The 20,587-nt window shown below is 53.2% G+C and overlaps 8 protein-coding genes across 8 annotated transcripts; 3 read left to right on the forward strand and 5 right to left on the reverse strand.

Moving 5' to 3' along the window:
* Positions 1-85: 85 nt before the first annotated feature.
* Positions 86-2,217, reverse strand: N0V89_007096 (uncharacterized protein; the record flags this gene model as incomplete). The annotated part of the gene is made up of 2 exons (XM_056215862.1): positions 86-696; positions 816-2,217. The coding sequence occupies 2 exons, from the start codon at positions 2,215-2,217 to the stop codon at positions 86-88; spliced, it is 2,013 nt and encodes a 670-aa protein (XP_056070109.1).
* Positions 2,218-2,772: 555 nt separating this feature from the next.
* N0V89_007097 (uncharacterized protein) lies at positions 2,773-4,054 on the reverse strand (the record flags this gene model as incomplete). The annotated part of the gene is made up of 3 exons (XM_056215863.1): positions 2,773-3,510; positions 3,712-3,866; positions 3,919-4,054. The coding sequence occupies 3 exons, from the start codon at positions 4,052-4,054 to the stop codon at positions 2,773-2,775; spliced, it is 1,029 nt and encodes a 342-aa protein (XP_056070110.1).
* Positions 4,055-5,446: 1,392 nt separating this feature from the next.
* N0V89_007098 (uncharacterized protein) lies at positions 5,447-5,956 on the forward strand (the record flags this gene model as incomplete). Its single annotated transcript, XM_056215864.1, has 1 exon — positions 5,447-5,956. One exon carries the CDS (start codon positions 5,447-5,449, stop codon positions 5,954-5,956), a length of 510 nt encoding a protein of 169 aa, XP_056070111.1.
* Positions 5,957-6,703: 747 nt separating this feature from the next.
* N0V89_007099 (uncharacterized protein) lies at positions 6,704-7,095 on the forward strand (the record flags this gene model as incomplete). The annotated part of the gene is made up of 2 exons (XM_056215865.1): positions 6,704-6,866; positions 6,917-7,095. 2 exons carry the CDS (start codon positions 6,704-6,706, stop codon positions 7,093-7,095), a joined length of 342 nt encoding a protein of 113 aa, XP_056070112.1.
* A 308-nt stretch (positions 7,096-7,403) lies between these two features.
* On the reverse strand, positions 7,404-10,855 carry N0V89_007100 (uncharacterized protein; the record flags this gene model as incomplete). The annotated part of the gene is made up of 5 exons (XM_056215866.1): positions 7,404-7,703; positions 7,756-8,348; positions 8,416-8,584; positions 8,610-10,710; positions 10,761-10,855. 5 exons carry the CDS (start codon positions 10,853-10,855, stop codon positions 7,404-7,406), a joined length of 3,258 nt encoding a protein of 1,085 aa, XP_056070113.1.
* A 238-nt stretch (positions 10,856-11,093) lies between these two features.
* N0V89_007101 (uncharacterized protein) lies at positions 11,094-12,237 on the forward strand (the record flags this gene model as incomplete). The annotated part of the gene is made up of 3 exons (XM_056215867.1): positions 11,094-11,100; positions 11,163-11,681; positions 11,732-12,237. 3 exons carry the CDS (start codon positions 11,094-11,096, stop codon positions 12,235-12,237), a joined length of 1,032 nt encoding a protein of 343 aa, XP_056070114.1.
* A 775-nt stretch (positions 12,238-13,012) lies between these two features.
* Positions 13,013-13,720, reverse strand: N0V89_007102 (uncharacterized protein; the record flags this gene model as incomplete). Its single annotated transcript, XM_056215868.1, has 2 exons — positions 13,013-13,464; positions 13,717-13,720. 2 exons carry the CDS (start codon positions 13,718-13,720, stop codon positions 13,013-13,015), a joined length of 456 nt encoding a protein of 151 aa, XP_056070115.1.
* A 731-nt stretch (positions 13,721-14,451) lies between these two features.
* Positions 14,452-18,699, reverse strand: PMC1_1 (plasma membrane calcium; the record flags this gene model as incomplete). The annotated part of the gene is made up of 1 exon (XM_056215869.1): positions 14,452-18,699. One exon carries the CDS (start codon positions 18,697-18,699, stop codon positions 14,452-14,454), a length of 4,248 nt encoding a protein of 1,415 aa, XP_056070116.1.
* Between the last annotated feature and the right edge of the window lie 1,888 nt (positions 18,700-20,587).

Here is a 20,587-nt window from a genome sequence, read left to right on the forward strand (position 1 = left end):
CCCAAACCAAACCATTGACGATGTTACTCATGCTAGGACACAACCTCAAGCTCTTGAGACAACACACTAATACATGATTATTCCCTTAGGCATGATTAATGATATCCTTCGAGACGATATCCAAAGTCTCGTCGCCCTCGTCCCACCATTTGTCCAACTTCTTCAATCCACGACGCGCCATTCCGGCGTCGCGGTTCCGATACACCGAGTCGATTTTCCGCACGTCAGACTTGTCGTTAACAAGCCAGCGTTTGTAGTCAGCCAAGAACTCCTGATAGCTCACGCCGTAAATCCGCTCGACGTTGGCCTCGAGCGTAGCGTGCACGAGCTTCGAGAGCTTGGCGTGCTCCTGAACAGCGGCTACAGCGGTGGCAGTCCTCTCCTGTGGGTGGGTGGTAATAGCAAAGAAGTACTGGAGCGTGAGTGAGCCTTTGACTACAGCGAGGATCCTGTTGAGGCCGGCGTGGGTGAGGGCGCAACGCGAGAGGTTAAGATAGGTAAGGTTCGGTGACAACTTGATTAGGCTGTGGATAGCGTTCGCCGACTGGTCGGTAATGAAATTGTATCTTTTCAAAATCAGCACGTGCAATATCGTCATGGGTACAGTACTAGGGAAAGGTTGGATCTTGCTTCGCTCGTCCCAGGGTACAACAGTGTACCGAGACTTTCCACGAGCACCGTGTACCCATGATAGGACTGCACTTACCGAGAACCCAGGTCCGCAGTCGCGAAGCTTTGACCAATATCAAGTACTTTCAGGGATGGATGCTCACACAGAGCTTCGCACACAGCGATCGCGCCATCGTCACTCATACCAACAGAGTTGAGTGTCAGTCGTGTCAGTGACTGATTTTTCTTCAGACCTTTGGCTAGAGCAATGACACCATCGTTGCCTAGTGGGTTGTTGGCGGCGTAAATCGCATCGAGCTCGCAGTCGGGCAGTGCTAGATATTCTGCAATCGCTGCCGCTCCCTTTGCACCGATACCAACGGCATTCAGATAGATATGCCGAAGCGACAGGGGATCCACCGGTGTATAGTTGGCAAGCTTATTGAACAGCTTGGTGACACCAACGTCACCCAACTTAGTCTGGTCAAGATCCAGAGTGCGCAAATTCGCCGTCTCTGTTATTAACCGGAAGATATCGTCGGCAGATTCTGGCATCAGAGGATTGCGTTTGAGCCAAATATTAGTAACGACCGACGACTTGACCCATTCATCGACGAGCAGGGCGCAGCTGATTGTGTCGATGCAGTTACCCGCAAGGTACCAGGTGTCCATTCGGTTCGGGAACTCTTTGACAAAATCTGCAATGCACCGAGCACCATGCGGACCGATAATGTTATTGCCAAGCAGGAAATGCGCGACGAACCTGTTCGTCTTCAAGCTCTCCATCAGACTCTCGATGTGTGTTGGACCAAGGACCATTTTGCAAAGGTCCAAACGACGGTCGGAGTAGAGTACACCCCGCTCGAACTCTAGAGATTTTACATCATAGTATGGCTCCTCGATCTCAGTCGCATCTGCCGCGGCGCGAGCTGTCGAGGACTTGGCCTCGGTGCCGTCAAGAGCGAGATGCTCGAAGAAAGGCTCTAGGCTTTCTGCCTCTGCAACTCGCACAGGCATCGGAAGGGCTGGGGCACCGTCGAGTGACCATAGATCGGTGGCGGGATCCCAAGCACCCTGCTTCAGAATCCGTTTCGACCAGTCAAAGAGCTCGTTCCGCTTGGTGTTCTCGCTGATTACGCGTTTCCGCTGGTCCACGACAAGGTTTCGCAAAGTGACCAGGTCTTTCTCGTACTGTATGATCGCTCCGACCTGATTACTGTGATGCGGATAAAGCAGCTGCGCGATTTTGTTTGCCATCGCAGCAACTGCTGGGTTGGCGGCTCGACGACGCGGTGCCTGCATGACAATCTCATTAACTAGTGGAGATGAAGACCGGACATCAGTCTCGGATTTGTGGGAGGAGGCAACGATCGATAACTGAGAGCGAAGTATGTTGGCCCATTCAGCAGCCTCGCGTGGCTGAAGGCTCGGATCTTCCATCTGAACAGCGGTCGTCACTGGAGCATTGCGGTAGCTACCTGCGGAACTCTCCATGGGGGAGATAGCTGTCGCCATAGTCTCGGGACTATTGTTTGAGTGTGCTTCCACGTAGGAAGCGATTGTCGCTGTGCTCTTAGGGCTCCCCTCTGGCGGGGTTAGGTTTCCCATTTGGAGGGTAGAGTGCGCTGAATTCATTCTGGCTTTGGGTAGAGTGTTGAGGTCCATGGCGGAAGAGGTTTTATATGTTGCTTGAGTGGGGGGTGCGAACCATCGTTTGACTGTGAAGTTGGGATCAGGTGTATATGAGTCACGAGTAACTGCGCCGCCGGGATGTGTGAATCGATCAGCGTCGACGGAGATGGAAACATATCTGCAGGGCGAAGTAAGTCATGGCGCCCTAGTCAATGACGGAAAGGGCGGTCGTGCGTTGGTGGACGTCGTGGGGCGAGGTTGCCTGTTGGGGGGCCGAACGCTACCAGCTCAGTTCAGCTAGAGAACTTAGCCGAAACATAAAGCCGTTATGAAAAGCCATGACTACAGCTCAGTTGTAGCTATGATAGTGTATTGTATTGTATGAGGGTCAGGTCTGTAGAATAAATTCAGTGGTTGATACACTGTGGAACGGGTCAGCGTACTTCTCAAAGGCACTTCGCTAAAAGGCGCACCCGAGAACGACAGCAGCTTTCTTCCTTTTCTTGAGGGCAATTTGGTGTAGATTCATGTTTACTCTTTCCCGCCCAGATACCTATAGACGACCGAAAAATCCCGTCCTTTGCAGTTCTCCGACTTCTCAACTTCGTCGTACAATGTCTTCGCCATATCCCCAAGCACCAGCTTGATGTTTGCCTCCTTCGCCGCCTTCAAAGCCAGCTTCAAATCCTTGTTGGCTAACGCAACTCCAAAGCCGCCCTCATAACCTCTACTAGCCGGCGAACCCTCAATTACACCAGGAACGGGGTTGTTGACCTCGCTAGGCCAACACTTTCCTGTGCTGATGTTGATCATACCAGCTAAAGCCTTAGGGTCCAAACCCCACTGAATGCCCATGTTCATGGCTTCAGCGGTGGCAACGTTGTTGAGGGCGAGAAGGTAGTTGTTTGCAAGCTTGCCTTTGAGACCGGCGCCTTGTTCCCCAAGGTGCAGGACGCGTCGACCCATCAGAGAAAGGACAGCGGTTGCACGCTCAACCACGTCGGGAGCAGCGCCAATCATGAATGTCAAAGTGCCCGCTTGGGCACCGACAACACCGCCAGACATCGGAGCGTCAATGAACCTACCCTGGGCAGAGGAGTGCGCGGCGTCAGCTACCTGACCAGAGGTCATAGGGTCGATAGTTGAAGTGTCAATAAACAGGCGTTGCTTGCTGGTGAAGCCATCTGTGAGGAGTGTGGGTGGCTCGAGCATCTGTTTATAGACGCCTGCGACATGTTGCGGTTCCGGCAGACACGTTATGATTGTTTCCTTTGCCGAATTAGTATGCGCTTCCAACTTTGTACCATTGTTTGAAAGCTCTTATATATACGACTGCGTCAGAGGATTGGCTAGAATGGTATAATCAGGAGAAGGGGCCACCGAAATGACCCCCAACTTAGATCATAGTTATTAAAGGAAAATTTTGGGTTTCATCATGAGAAGCAGGGCGTGTAAAAGAGGAGTACGTACTGCTTTCTCGGCAACTTCTCGAACATTGTCCGCGACACGAACTCCTGTAGGGTTCTCCTCAAGGAACTTCTTAGACGCGGCTGTGTTGACATCTTGGACAAACAGTGTATCTTCAGCGGGAATCTTCGCTCTCAGGTTCTTAGCCATGGCAAAGCCTACGCATGTCAGCCCAAACTCCTAGTCATGTGAGCGGTAGTCGAAACTCACCCATACGCCCCAGACCAATGAAGCCCCAGTTTGCCTGGATATTGTGTGTCCTGGAGAAGCATCTTCGCGAAGGCTGCCGAACTGCAACTGGTGCACTCCGCCTCAAAGGTGAAGCTATCGCTGACACCGTCCTCATTGTATGTGTGCTGGTATAACGCTCTGCGATGTGGGGATGATTCGTGGGGTAGTGTTCCTGCGCGGTGCAGCTAGAACGAACTCCGCACTCAACCGAGGTCGTGGAATAGAGCCGCCTCAAGACGCTGCTTGCGGGAGACCGGCGCAACGCTGACCGGCTGTGCCATGCTTGGGACAGGCATGGTTTCGGATGAAGTGGATCGACCACAAGCCTCCAGTCGCGGCTCTGCGAGTGATGGTTGGGTTGAGGAGTGCAAAAGAAAGCCGACAGGGAAAGTTTTTCCGCTCGACGACCAAGATTTGGTGCATCACGTGCTTGTCGAGCCTTTCCCATTTGGGACGCTGGGATAGAATCAAGAACAACTGGCCCGCATCCACGAGAGATTGGAGTGAACCGTCAGCTCCTTAAGCATTTCTATTTGATTTAAGATTCTGCATAAAGTACCACTGCACCTATCATTGCAAGTTCTACACATTCGTTACTGCTCCTTCCATAGCTGCCGTAGCAATAGGGACAGCGAAAACCAATTCGACAGCTATGATTGCGATCGATAAAACGAGCAGTAGTGTGGACCATGAGTCTCGGTGGATAGCACCTGCTATTATTGCTTCCCAACGCAGACTCATAGAACGATGGCACATCGCGCTCTCAACAGTAGTCCACTGGTGCATCGACAGCCATGATTGCTAATTGAAAGGCACCGTTGGTTTTATAGGCCATGACTTGACAATATATTGACCTCTTTTACTCTCAGCATTGGCGGCGAAGGTTCTAGCGAAGCACTTCGAACTCGACTTCATATCTGGATAGTATGTCTCTTGCATAACACACGTAACGTATCCCTGCAGCTCAGGGATCCTAGAAATCGTTGGGGCGTTTCCTCATCCACACACTAGTGAAGCTACTGCTCCTTTGGTATTGAGATCCTCCAGTACATCGGAAGCATCCTCTATGAAGCGCGTCTATAGGAAAATCCTCCTGTACGTACCTCCTTCCTAAATCGTCCCTCGCAACTTCGGCCTCGGCTTCGGACTACGTACACCGTCCACTCGAGTTCAGACACAACGAACAGCTTCCATTGGGCCAAGTTCTTGGAGTTTCATATCCGTGGAGTGGAGCAGATTGACAATAACCTGTGGCCGCGGATTGGCTGCTGCTCTAGTTACGTCACGGCGACAACATCGCGTCACAACGCGACAAAGCGAATCGGAACTTGATTGCGACTGCGCCGCTTTGACGGACTTAAAACAAGCAAGCGCCTTTCCGCATCCTCCCTTCATTCGATCTCCAATCCTTTGCATCCAACTTCCATTGATCGTGCAGTCGCATTCTCATTCCCAATACAACCACTCCGCAATACCTATTCCAATACAACTCCATCAAACCGCAGCAATGGCCTCAGGCTTCAACTCCACGGGGCTCAACTACCCCCTCCTCGCCATCCCCGCCTACTACGTCTTCTCCGTCACGCCCCACATCTACGCGATGAACCTCCTCAAGTCCGCCGGCTACAAAGTCAACAACACGAACCCCAAAGCCTCGCTATCGCCCGCCAACGTGCAGGGCAAGGTTCCCGACGCCGTGTTCGGCAAGTACCAGCGCGCCGAGAACGCGCAAAACAACAACCTTGAGCAGCTGCCCCTCTTCGCTGCTGCTGTCCTTGCGTCGATCCTGGCGGAGCGCGTCGCTGGCCCGAGCGTGAAGATTGGTGGAACGAGCGAGCTGGATCCGACGGGTTTGACCATGTTCGTGGGCGCGTGGTTCGCGATCAGGGCTGCCTACAACGTCGCGTACATCTCCATTGACGAACACTCGAAGAGTTTCGCCAGGAGCGGGCTGTGGGCAACGGGCAGCGGGCTGGCGATATACCAGATCTTCAAGGCGGCGCAGATCTTGGGTTAAATGCTCCATGACGACGCGGTTGATGGGACGATGTATGTATGATATGGCAAGGAGCACATCTTGACATCGAGATATGTGGGTTCGGAAAAGTATGTTCGCTAATGGAGGAACGAATGCTAGAGGAGGGAGAGAAAGTCTATCGTCCGCTGCTATATTAGCTCCGTCAATTCAATGAATTCCATGGATCGGAACTTCCAATTCTTTTCGAAGTCGCTGTGAAGTCCTTGGCGTCTACAGTGTGAGTCCAGTGCTTACATGGCCTGGATAGCTGGGATCACATTAACAAGTGGCCTCGAATCGCAATTCAACCCTAAAACGACAATATTAACGAATAGGTGTGTCAGTCCTGGACTCTAGAGTCCCTGCAGTTTTCCTTTCATTCAAGCCACGGGGCAACGCGATGCAAGAGCTCGGTACAACAGTCTACATGACCTAAATTATCTCCAGCTAAGCCATGCTTAGAGCTTATACCGATATGACGACATGTGACATCTTACCCCAGCCACATTTCTCACTCCCATGCGATCATAATCTGCAAGGGAAACTGCGGCTGATCGACTAATGCCCCCCCCCGGCCCCGTCTCACAGCTACATATCCGGCGCAAGCAACATGGAGTCTGAACTCAAAGCGAAATGTGAGCATTGCCAGGAAACGCCCAACGCCACACAAACACAAATACCTCGCCGCAGTATGGTCAAATCTAGGACTACCAGACCCTTATTTCTGTCTGCTTCTCATCCATCAGAATGCCTTCCGGCGCGCAAAACGAAGCCCTCACCACCCACAACGATGCCCGCGCGCGAAAAGGTGTCCAGCCCCTACAATGGGATGATAATCTCGCTAACGACGCTCAAAACTACGCGCAAGTCCTAGCGGACACAAAGGACTTTAAGCACTCTGGAGTCGATGGTACGCAGATTCGAGTTACAACAAGACTGATATGCTAACCGGTGTCCCAGGCCAAGGCGAGAACCTCTTCATGTCCAGCGCCGACGCCTCTCTCGCCGACGCCGTGCGCGCGTGGCTCGGCGAAGAGGCAAACTATCACGGAGAAAAGATTGGGGAAGGAGATTTTGGGGCTTGGGGGCATTACAGTAAGCCGGACGACTTCGAAGCGATCGTGGAGACGATGAGCTAATGCAAACAGCGCAATGTATGTGGCATAGCACTACGAATGTTGCGCTTGCGAAGGCGAGAGGCAATGATGGGTCGACGTGGATCGTGAACTGGAGTGGAGAGACGTCGTATTAAGGGTATCTTAGGTGAGGGCGATAGCGCGGTGTGGATGAGATATGCGTATTGGCGACGGTAGCGTGCGGTTGGATTTTTGGGCATAGGTTCTGTAGAGGTACGCGGCTGTGTTGAAGAGGGTTACCTTAAAATCGCTGATGATCATAATCGTGTTATCATGACGACGATTAACTGCCTTTGTATTCGCTCTCTCACCTAATGTAGTCTCCTCAGCCCTTCCACAAGCCCCTTAACCTCCTCAACGTCCACACCCAACCCTTCTACAGCCTTCTTCTGCACCGCATCATCTGCATCCAGAAATCGCTCTATGAATTCGCCATCCACGAAGCGGAACGGTTCCTCGCTTTCCCTAACCTGATTCTTGAACGCGCGGTACTTGGCGAAGGGGACGTCGCCGAGAGCGTTTACGAGCTCCGCCAGGTTGGACTGCAGCGTCATGAGAAGATTGTGGTGCGTTGGCGCGATGAGGCCAAGCAGGTATATCGAGCCTTCGACCTGTGACCGTATTAGCTCATGTTGCTTCAAGTGGAAAGGGAACAAGGCTCACAGTTCCCATGAAGGCTTTCGGCACAACGACTGCGTCGGGTGCGGTAACTACGTCTATAGGCCGTATTCTATTGACCATTTCGCCAAGCTGCATCTCAGATGAGACATTCAACCTTCTCTTGTCATCGTCGGTCACACCGTTCGGGTCGCGGTACAGTATCGCGAGATTGCCTTCTGCATCGCTCTCGACGTAGGTGTTTTCATCGACTTCGGCCACTGCGGTTGCCCAAGTAGTCTGGAAGTGCCGTGCGATTTCGGTCAGCGTGTCTGGAAGCCCGGCCTCGCCGCGTTCGTATTGTACCACCACGAGTGACTTCATAAGATCCGCGATCGCAATCAGCGACCCGTTGACTGTTACATCGATGGGTGCGGTCGCACATCGGAATGAAGCCAACTTGACGAGATCAGGACTGCTTTCTGTGCGATATTCTACGTCGTAGACGACTATTGTCTTTATCAAGGCGGCTACGAGCTTGCCGTGGCAGATAGCAAGACATCTGCATCCACCCTTGACCGCCAGCTCAGTTATGAGTTTGAGTTGTCGATCGGGCGTAACTTCAAGAATGAGAATGCGTCCTCGTTCTGCAACAGCGCCTTGGTCATCCAAATATGCGGTGCCAACGACGAAGCGCGAGGTTGCCTGACCCATCTGGCAATTCACAGCGGATGACTGACTCGACTAGCTCTTCTTCCTTTAGGGGCCATGTGTCTAGCTCTTTAAATTGTATTTCATCGACAAGCTTGAAATGACTGAGGAGGATCTCTTCTCCGCCTTTTAGTATTCGCTTTATGGTGCCGAGACCGAATGCCTTCAGACTGGGGGGAGTAAGCTATCCGTCGGACTGTCTCGTCTACCTTTAATGTTTGGACGTGTGTTGTTCGTTCTGTGTCAACGAGTGCAATGCGCAGGTCGTCCAAGGTGGCTATGGCGACGGAGTTGGGGTATGCTTCCGAGTCGAACGGGCAGACTGTGGTTGCATTTTCTGCCGTGACAGCGGAGTAGACTAACCGCCCTTCTGAACTGTAGATCAAAGATGGATGTTCGCAGGTAGCGAAGACGTTGTACAGCCCATTGCCTCGCGGCAAAGCCCTAAACGTCGCTTCTCTTGTCCCAAGTATGATGCTATTCCGTCCCGACAATTGCTTCGTTGAGGTGTCAAATGAGTATGTGACGACCGTGCCATCTGCCATAGCTGCAAAAAGTGTTGGAGGCTGCTCGGGAAAGATCTGAGTGAGCAGTAATGAACGCGGTACCGAGTCTTCCGAAACTTGGACTGCGACGTCGGGCTCCAACGATGAGAGAGAGCATACTGAAAGCTGCGAGTTCTTCCAGAAGCCCAGAAAGCATACTGACCCTGAATCGGGTGTCAGAGCAACGCAAGCCACTTGGCTCTCGATATCAAAGGTTTTCTCCTTGATCACACTCAAACCATTGTTAGCGTCCAACACAGCTACGGAGACGCCTCCTAAAGACACTAGGACATGACTATCATTTGCCGAAGCAGCCGTGATAACTTGCCCATTCGGAGGCAACCATTCAGAGACGATGATGCCACCATCAAGGTCGGTAATTCGGACGCGCCCACTCGTGACTTGCACTACGCGGCCCTGTGATACATTTACTGCAACCAATGTTGATTCGTCTAGTGACAGACCGGCGAAATGGTCCACTTCTTCCACTTCACCCTGAGCATCGAACTTGAACACTCGCGACTCGCTGACAAATGTCGCAAGCAAGGTATCGACATACTCAGCAGCGCCGTTCGATTTCAAGCTGAAGAGGTTGGAGATGTGTTCCATCTCGCCCAATACACCGAGGTCTTCAAGGCCGACACCACTTCGGACGCTTCGCAAACTACCATCCTGATAGGCGCCGCTTCCGGTCACGATCCTAGCTTGTCCCGAAGAGTATTCGTTCGTTTGGCCTTCGCCTGATCGATTTCCCATATCCATTATAGTAAAGTCCAAGATGGGGGCAATGTTAGAGAAGCTCTGTAAAACCTCCATAGACTTTTCAGCGATACGTATGACTTGCGAGTCTCCCTGATGTGAGCCAACGAAGACGTGTCCTGCGTCCAGATATACAAGTGTTGAGGCTCGTGATGTCTGGCCAATTATGTCTAGCTTCCAGGATTGTACCTTGTTGTTCTCGTCCAGCTCGAGCATGAATAGATATAGGCGGCCATAGTCGTCGGCGAAGAGGAACCGTTGTGCATCGATCTGCGCCCATGCCACAAAGACTGTTGCCTCTTCCAGCGGTTGTCTATCTATCTCTCCAGTCTCGTCATCGTAGTATCCAATCGAAGTCTCGCCGATAATTATGAGGCCGTGGGTAGGAGCTTCGATTGGGATAAGATGGCTAGCGCCGAGCTCGAGATCCCCGGAGTAGGTCTCTCCGTCCTCAAGCTCCACAGAATCTCCTCCTTCGAACCGAAGTGCACGGATCCTGAGCTTGACAGTCGAATGTGTGTCTTCGTACAGCAAAGCCAGCTTTGCCTTTTCGTCTAAATTCCGCGGTCGCAGGAATGCGGATGAGCGGACAAACATCTCTGGCAACCTGCATGCCTGGGGCTCGCCCAGATGCGCTATATCCGACTCTTGCTTCCTCTTTTTCCCTCTTTGCACTAGCGGTATGACTGTGATTATACCCTCGTACACCTCGACCGTCATGAATCGGCCGGTGGGGTCGACATGGCACCGCTCCCCAGTCTGCGATTCTCTAGCTGCGTTATCTGCCACGCTTTCGAACGTCTTTTCGGTCTGGACCTGCTTTTTTTCCGCATTCCAGGATAACGTGAAGTACATGAACCGATCTGTTCCTACGAAGAGGTGATCTGTCGGCGATAGGGCGGGCCGGAGCTTTTGGAGCATGGTGACCTTGCCATAGATGGCTTTCGAAAGCTGAAGGGATAGTCCTTCGGCATTCTGTGTGTAGAACTCGAGGCGATTTGCTTTCCTGTAGTTCCTATCAGTTCGATAGATCGAGTGTCGTCATCAATCACCTACGCGACGACGAGTGTGTCCTCATCTGCAACTAGAAAGTTGAGCTTCAAGGCATGGCGGATGCTACTGGGACGGTGGATGGGTGCAAGGTAGGCCATAATGACGACAAGAATGTGGTGCAGCTCCGCGAAGCAGTTCCAGAGGAAAGACGGCCAGCAGCGAGGAGGAATTACGGGAGAGGTTCGGAGGTAGGTATTGCTCTAACGCCGTCATGGAGATGCACGGGCTAGCGTGGCGGCGCGTGGTGGACGCGGGGCAGCTATTTTACAAGACTCGCAACTTTTTGGCGCAGCTCGCGGTCACTCACCCAACGACGCAGCACACGTTTGCTCCGCCATGGCTCGTAAGACAGCCCGTTGATCTACTTTACTACCTTATTCACCCGACTAACAATCACTCATTCAGCCGCAGTAATGGACGGGGACGACCCAGTCATCGCCGAGTACGATGTCTTCATCACTCCCGAGATGGAGCAACAGCTCTACGTCCTACAGTATCTGAATCGCCGCCCGAATCAACCCTTCGTCAAGAGCGAGGGCGCCGTGCCCTCCGAAGTGCGTGTCAAAGAGCAATCCGGTTTCATAGAAGTCGACGTTGCGCTGCCAATGAAGACCAACTTCAATAGGCAAGCCGGTGTGCGGTGGGGAGAGGCCATGCGCAAGACGAAGCAATTCGGGCAGAAAGCATACGGCATTGCGTCGGGCTTCGAGCGCGCGATGCCCCGCGCTTCCCGCCCCGGTGCTCCTCCTGGCGAAGTAACCGCGCAACCGGCACTCGATGATAACGGCAACGAGGACGAATACATTGCCAATTTCGAGGATGCAAACGAGAAGGGACATGTGCTCAATACTCAAACGTATGGAGGACAATTGGTGAAAGAGGACGGCAAGGGCCCAACCTACATGTTGGGTACATTTAAGAAGAGTTCGTGAGCTCCTTCACATTGGGCCGAAGAGCGTGCTAACCTCTGCCAGACCAGCTCCACCTCACACGTCTGAATGGCCTTGTACAATTGCGAACACAGTTTCATCACCTCGATGCTATAAATCAACTCGAAGCCGCCCAACGCCGACGTGAGAAGGAGTCGCAAGACGGTGCAAAGCCTACCGAACCCAAGGCTTTCATGCCTACCGTGAAGAAAGCAGGTGGAGATACAGCGGCAGAGATCACCCAAGCATTTATGAAAGCTACCAATTCCGAAAAGTGGGATAAGCTGATGTATCATTACGAAGACGCCGATGCTTCCTACGCCGCTTTCGAAGAGCGACTATTCCTAGCAGATACAAAGGACGCTCCGAAGCTGCACTCCAGCATGTCTGACGACCAGTATCTGGACGCAATTAGCGCCCCCTCCAGTGGCAAGGGTTTGAAGAAGAAGTCGTCCCACAAGCGACCTGAAACGGTCGATATCTCTGATTCTGACGACGATGTCGAGAAGACGCCTGCCAAAGCGGAAGATGCAGAGCACGCCGCCCCTTGAAGAGTCATGATACCCAGGACATTCAAACAAAAAGTAGAAACTACATTAAATGATCGAGGTAGTACCGTGAAAGAGCAAACATGGAAGGACGTCAAAGCGGGCCATGCAGCTTCGAGTCTCCGATTGTACGTGGGAAGGGACTATGACCCACAGAAAGAGACATATAGTCATCGTCGCCGAGTCGAAGCTCGGATTATGGACAAAGTGCATGGGCCATCTTGGTGAGAGGGGTGGATGGCGTGGTAAACGGTCGCTAAAGAAGCGCATAGCCTACGCTTAAGCTGCTGCGGAAGGGCTGCAAGATTAGGGACGATGGAGGACAGGGTACTCTGCATCGATGAACCCCATGTGGTGAAGAGATGGACCTACCAGTTGAAAGCTTCACATCTCAACCGATTTCCCTCTCTGAGGCTTGACTGCAAATTGTTCAGGCGCATTGTGAAGTCAATCTATCTACTTCCGAGGGTGCATGGTCCATCGCCTTCTGAGATAGCAGAAGTCATAACAATTAGATGTGTCATAATCACATCTCACTTCCAGCTGCATGTTGCCAGCTATTCTCACAATCTTGACCACAGTAGGATACCGTGTATGGTTCCAAATGGATTCGACCCGAATACTATCGTACAGGCTAGCGCCTAACCTATAACCATATACAAGCGCCAATGCTTAATGATGACCAACCCAGAAAAAGAACGCAAAACCTTGTGCGATAATCACAAGTCACCATCTTGACCACCCTTTCCCCCTTGTTTCGGACCCTCCGTCCGTCTCTCTACGGCTTCTGCACCTTATGATCGCCCTTGATCACATCTGCATACGTCGGTGGCGGCCCATTAGGCTGCTCCGAGCTGCCCTCCCCTGCACCGGTCTCCTGTCCCGCAACGCCCTGCTGAGGTTGCACATTCTGGCCCTTTGCCTTGGGCTGCGGGAACGCATTTGTGGTGCCCGTCTGCTGTCCAGGAAACTGTCCCGCGTTCGGCTGGCTTCCCACAGTGCCGTAGTTCATCTGACCACCTTGAGGCGCCGGACCCCCGTGCGAGACATAGTAGTACGTTGTTGTTCGCGAGCCGTCCTGGCGTTCGTGGTCGGGAACGTGCTCGTAGGTGTGTTCGGGATTGTTGAGGATGATGTACCAGGCGTGAATCATGCCCGGGAGGAAGCCGAGGCAGCAGAGTGCTAGATTAATTAGGGAGTCGGCGCTGCATACGCCCTTCTTGACCCAGACTGTTTTCACGATTAGCAAAGTACGTTGAAGTGTACAGCTGCTGGTGCCTGGAACGTACCTCCGATAGGTGGGAAAAGGAAGGAAAGGAGCATGAGGAAGCAGTCAGTGCCGCACATGTTGAGTAATGGTATAGGCTTTCGAATTGAGCTTGTCAGGTCAGTGTCGGCGGCGGGTTGTGGTGCGTCGAGTGGAGTGACAAAGGCGATGTTGCAGGTGACTTGAGCAGGCAGAGGGAAGCTTCCGACGATGACGCATGCTGTGGCGGAGGCCGTAGTTAGCACAGCCACACTTGTTCACATGGGGGAAGGACCCACTCGTTCCTTCTAGTCCAAACACAGTAAACCACGTACGAGCGAAAGATCATCAAATAGGACGTTTTGGTATTGAACTATCTCAAGAAGTATCTACGGTAGGAACTAGATATTAGCGGAGTCTGTTCTAATAAATCATCGTGTGTTCGGTCTATAGGAAAGTGTTGAGTGCATTTGCTCGCGAGAATACTCGCAGATCATTGCACGGGGCGTACAGATCGTACGCAGAATTAGTTATTGTGTAAACCTTTTTTGCTTATTTGGAGGCTGCTAGATATACCCGCTGACAATCCAACACCAGCATTTTTTTTTTTAACTTCCTGGCATCAGCCGGCAAGCAGACTCCGCTCAAGAAGGCAAATCAATCGATAGCTTCCACAAGCTGTGTAATTCTCGATAAAGAAACATTCAATAATACAGACGAGCGGGCTGCTTGACACTGATACTATACAATACGAGACTCTAATAAGATTATGTAGGACGCTAGGAAACTTAAACCGCCGTCATCCATGCCCTGTTGATGGTTGTAGCAACGCCGGGCGCCGTGTAATGCCGCGCGTCGAGAAGAGTGGTTTAAGAAACTGTACAAGGCGGCAAAGAGAATTTGGGAATGAGAAGAATGAGGCTGGACGCTCAGCCAGGGTATCGATGAAAATTTGACGTGAGGCGAAGCTCTCATGATTGGAAGGACTTAGGTTCGTCGCCGTGCAATTTAGGATCACCGGCAAAAGGACCGACATTGAAATTTGGTGTTGTTTCTTGGTTTTGACTTGGAGGGCCGCGATACTCCGATGGATCAGGTGCGAGTATGGGATCGGTCGATTTGGTGTCTGGGTGGACTTCGATGCCCTCTTGTGCCTCGAGGTCTGACCTACTACGGTTGCGAGAGAATTTCAACGAGTCATTTTCACCGCCCGGACGATCAATGGGAGACCAGCCTGCAACACTGCCAGCGACGATACCCGCCATGACGGCAGCTGGCCCGAAAGCAGAGTTCGATCGAGATCTACCGCGGCGGCGGCTCTGAGGCGTTGGTGGTGCAGGCGAGCCCTCGTGTTCGACATTTGAGCCGTTGTTGGGTGTTCCTGGTAGTGACTGACTTGACCTGGACCGGGAAAAGATCTCACGAGGGTGCTCGATCTTGAACTTGAGGTTGCTAAGACGCCCACCACGGACCCTCTTGATGAAGGCGAGCTCGTCGCGAATCTCAAGCAGGCCTTGGTTCCATTGGTATTCGTCCGACACCACTACTTCAGGAGTTCGCTTGCGCTTGAGGAATGATGGAATGCAGCGTCCGACCAATTCATCCGGGATGAGTCGTACTATGACACCCACAACCAGCGAAAGAGCTCCCAAGACGATCGAGTAAGCCCATTGGGCACCGTTGATTCTAACGACGGAGAATGCACGACCACCAACAAAAATGATCATGGTCTGTCCGCCAATCATGATGGCCAAAATCGCAATGAAGAACCAGTTATGCGTGATGCCCTCAAAGATGTTGAAGCGATTGTCCAAGCGACGATTATTCAGCGAGTTGAAGATTTGCATCCAAACAAAAGTGTTGAAGACGAGTGTAGGCATGCGCTCCTTTTCTTCCGGAGAGTCATAAGAGAGGATCTTCTCTCCGGCGAAGTAAAGAATCAACGTGACCACCAATTGGTAGATTGCCTGACCAATGATCATCTTCCACATGTTGAGAGTAATGAGCGGCGCAGACTTCGGATCGGGCTTGCGGTTGAGAAGGCTACGTGTTGGAGGATCGGTTGCAAGGGCCAGAGCAGCGAACGTATCCATGATGAGATTCACCCAGAGTAGTTGCACAGCAGTAAGGACCGACTCCTGGTCCGAACTCGATACAGCTGAGATGAAGGTGAGCAGGACGGCGGTGATGTTGACGGTGATCTGGAACTGTAAAAATTTCTTAACGGCATCGTTGACAGCTCGACCCCATAGAAGGGCTTTGACGATCGATGCGAAGTTGTCATCCATAAGAATGATGGCAGAGGCTTCTTTGGCGACTTCGGTTCCAGCGATGCCCATGGAGAAACCAACATCAGCAGTCTTCAAGGCCGGTGCGTCATTTGTGCCGTCACCAGTGACTGCAACAGTCTCGCCCAGCTCCTTGAGTCGCTTTACAAGCTTACGTTTGTCTTCCGGACTGGAGCGAGCAAGGACACAGAGCTTGGGGATCGCGGCATCCATGTCCCGTTTCGAGAGTTTTCTGAACGTGGGGCCTTCCATGACCAATCCGCCAGGTACAAGAATTCCGCAGTCTTCAGCGATCGCCTTTGCAGTCAGAACGTTGTCACCAGTGACCATGCGCACGTATACACCAGCACCCTGGCAATCTTTGACAGCTTCGCGCACACCGTCTCGTAGGGGGTCTTGAATACCAACGATCGCCAGGAACGTCATGTTCTTGAAGATATCTTCGAACACCGCCTGGGAAGCATCGTCTTCAGACTTGCGTGCATCGCGAGGTGGCCAGCTCTCAAAGTCCCGGTAGATGAGGCCAATAGTTCGCAGCGAGCGCGAAGCATAGGTGTTGATGACTTGCTCAAGGGTTTCACGGTTGTCCTCGGAAAGTGGTCTTTCGATCAACTCCTTGGTAGCTTCAGAGACGATGGTGTCGCATTTACCGAGCAAAATTTCGGAAGCACCTTTGACGTAAAGCCTGTAACGCCCGTCTGCCAGCTTAGCGACCGCGCCAGAACATTTGATTGCAGAGTCGAAAGGAACGACCTGAACTATGTTCGCGTTGGCGCGTTCTGTCGAAACGGAACCCAGGCCAAGATGATCGCGGGCAAAGCCAAGGAGAGCAGTCTCAGTCTTCGACCCAATAAATGGATCGGGTCCACCCTCTGGTCCTTCAAAAGCCGTGGTGTTCTGTACGATGGATTGCTGCAGCAGCTCTTTAACTTCTTTGCCAAGGTTGGAAACGAATTCGGACGGTGTAACATCGTCCGGGCTTTCGAGGGGAGTCTCGAGACTGTGCTTGCCTTTGGCGCCGTCTTCAATGGGTTTTGTCGAATCCGGAGCCCTCAGCTTCTTATCTCCAAAGCGAAGGGCTGTTCCCAGGGTGCCAGACACTACTGTCATTTTGTTCTGGGTCAAGGTACCTGTTTTGTCGGAACAAATGGTTGTAGCATTACCCATGGTTTCGCAGGAGCGCAACAGTCGTACCAGGTTGTTGTCCTTCAACATGCGAGTGGTAGCAAAAGCGAGAGCAAGCGTCACGGCAAGTGGGAGACCTTCAGGGACCGCGACAACGACGACGGTGATGGCGACGATCAAGATATCCAAGAAGTTTTGACCCTTTTCAGCAGGCGTGTCGGTACTGGTACGGAGCTTGACGAGGAACTCGATGAAGAGAACAACAAACAGGAGCAGAGCGGACGCGCCACCGAGCTTTGCAATGTATGTAGCGAGCGTGTTGAGCTTCGATTGCAGTGGCGTCACCTCGCTCTCTTCGCGCAGAGACATCATCGTCTTGCCATAGCTCGAGTGAATTCCGGTAGCGGTGACTAAGAAAGTGCCAACGCCTTCGGAGACTTTGGCACCAGAGAGGATGAAAGGATCCATCTTCTTTGTCGATTCGTGGTTTTCGATGGCCCGGAAGACATCGTCAGCCGGAGTTTTCTTCAGCAAATCAGATTCACCGGTGGCGGACGACTCATCGCACTTGACGCCATGGCCTTGAACAAGAATACCGTCCACAGGTACCATGTCACCAGGCTCCAGATTGACGATATCACCGACAAGTATATCGTATACGGAAATCTCGCGTAACTGTCCGGACCGGATGGCCTTGACATAGCGATCTTCCTTCTTCTTGTTCAATTTCACGAACTGTCGCTCCTTTTGCCAGTCGTTGGCAGCACCAACGACGACGACGATGAGAATGGCAACGATGATGGCTACACCTTCGACCCACTCAACCTTGGGCACACCGGGCTCGTGCTTTACGCCGAATGTTTGGTAGAGGCCGAGGGCTAATGAGATGATGGCAGCAATTGTAAGAAGAATCAAGACTTTGTCGTTGTAAGCTATCCAGGCCAGCTGTAAGATGTTTTTGGGTTTCCGCTCGGGTAACCGGTTGTCGCTAAAAACCCGTTTTCGGTCGGCGAAAGCATCATCGCCCGCATCTTGCGCTGTATCAGCGGATTGGGCTCCGTTGGCTGGCGAAGATTTTGGTGCATGCGTAGAACTCGGGGTGGTTGCTTCTTCAAACGAGATGGTGCCGTCAACGTGCCGTTCGTCAACGCTTAGTCCTGCTTTCCGGTCTGACTTCAGACCCCTTTCGAGTCCGTCTAAACCACCCAATGCGTGGAAAGCACCCAAGCTTTTTGGATTGTAAAGTTTCCCTAATTGACCGGGCGAGAACGCAAAGGGATTGTTCTCGACTTCAAAGTCGGCTTCTGTCCCAGGATCTGGACGCAGCGCATCCTCATCGTTGATTATACCATTGGCGTTGTGGTCCCCACGCATGGTCTCGCCCTGTGAGGAAGGTATGTATGTACCGCTGGACGTCGACTCGCCGTTCTCCGTATCGAAAGAGTTTCCGCGCGAGCGTCCGGGCACATTGAGAAAGCCCTGGGATGTGGTACCCCAATTCGAAGGTGACGAGACGTTGTGAGGGGAAGTCGGTCTACTCTCGCCGCTCTTGCGGCTCTCGAAAGAGTTAGTAGCACGAAGCTCTGTTGTGGGCTGCTTGGACGTGCTTGGAGAGACATCTCCACCGTCGTTGTGTTGTGTTGAGGATGAGCGGTTGTCCTGCAGCTCGCCCAATGGCACAGAATCTCCCATGGTAGTGTCGTTGGGGTTGACAGCCGAAGTGTCTATGGTAATGGTAGGAGCTCTCTGTCGTCTACCAGGACCTGGCGAAGGCGTGTTCCGCGCCTCCACGTCTTTATCAGCCATGAGGGTTGCCTTGCTGTAGCAGGGGCCGCGTGTTGGGGCTGTACGAGGAACAAGTAGGCTATGCTGGGCAAGCGATGGGTGCGGCGGAAGGATATGCTAGGGCGTCTCGCCGGTGTGATGGTCGGTCAAGCATGCGGTTGGGCGCGCAAATTGATAAAGGCGCGGAAGGAGGTGTGATTAGGCGCAAGACGAGGCTGAGTCTCTCTTGGGAGTATCGCGGCTTCCTCGACGGTAGTAGCGGAGGAAGGAGGTTCTCTCGGCTGGGGAAGCGAGGATTGGGGTTAGCTGAGGGCGAATTGGTGGTGGGCGTTCAGCAGCGGACCTGGGGTGTCTACACAGCCCCGTTGTACTCACCTGGGCGGCTGTTGTTGCTGATGGAGAAGGCCCGCAAAGCTATAAAGCGACCCACGCCTGTTGTCTCGGCGCTTGCGTGGAGGATGGCAAAAGGCGAGTTTGAGGCACGTGAAGGTTCCAGGACAGCTGAAGCGGCTTGCTTCGGAGGGTGCTGCGGCGGAGGAGCTGGGTCTATGATGGTGAAGAAGAGTCTCGGCGTGGCAGTGTAGTGTGGTAGTAGGCCGGTGCACAAGCAAGAGGACGGCGACTACGAAGACATGGTCGCTGAGCGCGCGGGAGACAAGCAGTGGCGATCAAAAAGGCACTGGAGGACGTTCCGGATATCGAGTCCACGGAACAGGGTGAAGACGTGCACTCTGCGTCCGCCCAAGCGTCTGCTGTTCCCACCGCCCAGAGAGAGTTGCGATGCACTGCCCCAAACCTCCAACCGCAAGCAGCGTAGCGTGCCCGAGGGGCTGTCTTGGGCCTAGCTTGGCCGGCGTCTTTTCGCGCCTCGCTACACATGGAGACCCTGCTCCAGCCCTTTAGCCTCGAAACTGTGCGTTTCACTTGCCCTCTGCCGCTGCGTTCCCCACACGATCGCTGTTGCTGTGCTCCGGATGCTGCTGTGGTGCGTGGTGCGAGAAGCCGGCAGTCGAGACGCAGCGTCAGGCCGCCCGTGGCGTCTCGGGCTGCTCTGAGATGAGGCCAAGCTTCTTCACGCTTCGTGCGAGGCGGGACCGCACACGTATCGCGGCCAAGAGCCAGCGGCGTGCGCAATTCGCCGCCCAGCGAGCACTGCCCGCCATGAGCTAGCCAGTAGCTCCCGAGCCTCGTCAAATGCAAGCGTCAGACCTGGCCATGGCCACCAGTCCGCCGCTGCCAATTCCCGCCAAGCGCGCGCATCTTGGGAGAGCGCCATGGCGACACCACTCCGCCGCGCCTGTGCTGCCCTCGGCCACCAAATCGCGCCCCGTCATTTGCGTGCGCGGCGCCTGCCCCTTTGTTGCCCAAGCCTTCCACAGAGCACATCATGACTCCAACACGCTTGTCGCCTCAACAGTGAAAACCACGCATTTGCCATGCCTTGGTACAAATGCATAGCCCCGACGCTCGGCATGACAGCGCAGCGCAGCGCACTCAGTCCGTTGGAGCTCGCCGAGTGACCTTGCTGATGGTCAGCCCGCGCTCAGAGGACGGGACGCACCTACGCCATTCCAGCCTACCCCGCCGTGTGCATGTGGAAATCACTTCTACACGCTTGATATACCGGTATGCAAGGTCGCGTCACCAATCAATACCACGCCCTTGGCAGGGGAACTTTTGCCTGTCGCATCGCCATGTCTTGTGTGACAGCGGCTATACTACACCGATGTCTTGTTTACCGTGACGCATTGCTTTCATCCAACTGCTCCTTGCGAGTGCATCGGCAATGCACAGGGCCGTCGTCCCGCGTCTCTGCTTCCTGGAGAGCTTTGCAGCCGATACAGTTCTATTCGCCGTCTGCAATTGATGCTGACTGTCCTGGACAAGTCAAACTGCAGCTGCCCTGCCA

This window comes from Didymosphaeria variabile (assembly GCF_027946475.1).
Source record: "Didymosphaeria variabile strain IMI 356815 chromosome Unknown scaffold_5, whole genome shotgun sequence".
In the NCBI taxonomy this organism is placed as follows: Eukaryota; Fungi; Ascomycota; class Dothideomycetes; order Pleosporales; family Didymosphaeriaceae; genus Didymosphaeria; species Didymosphaeria variabile.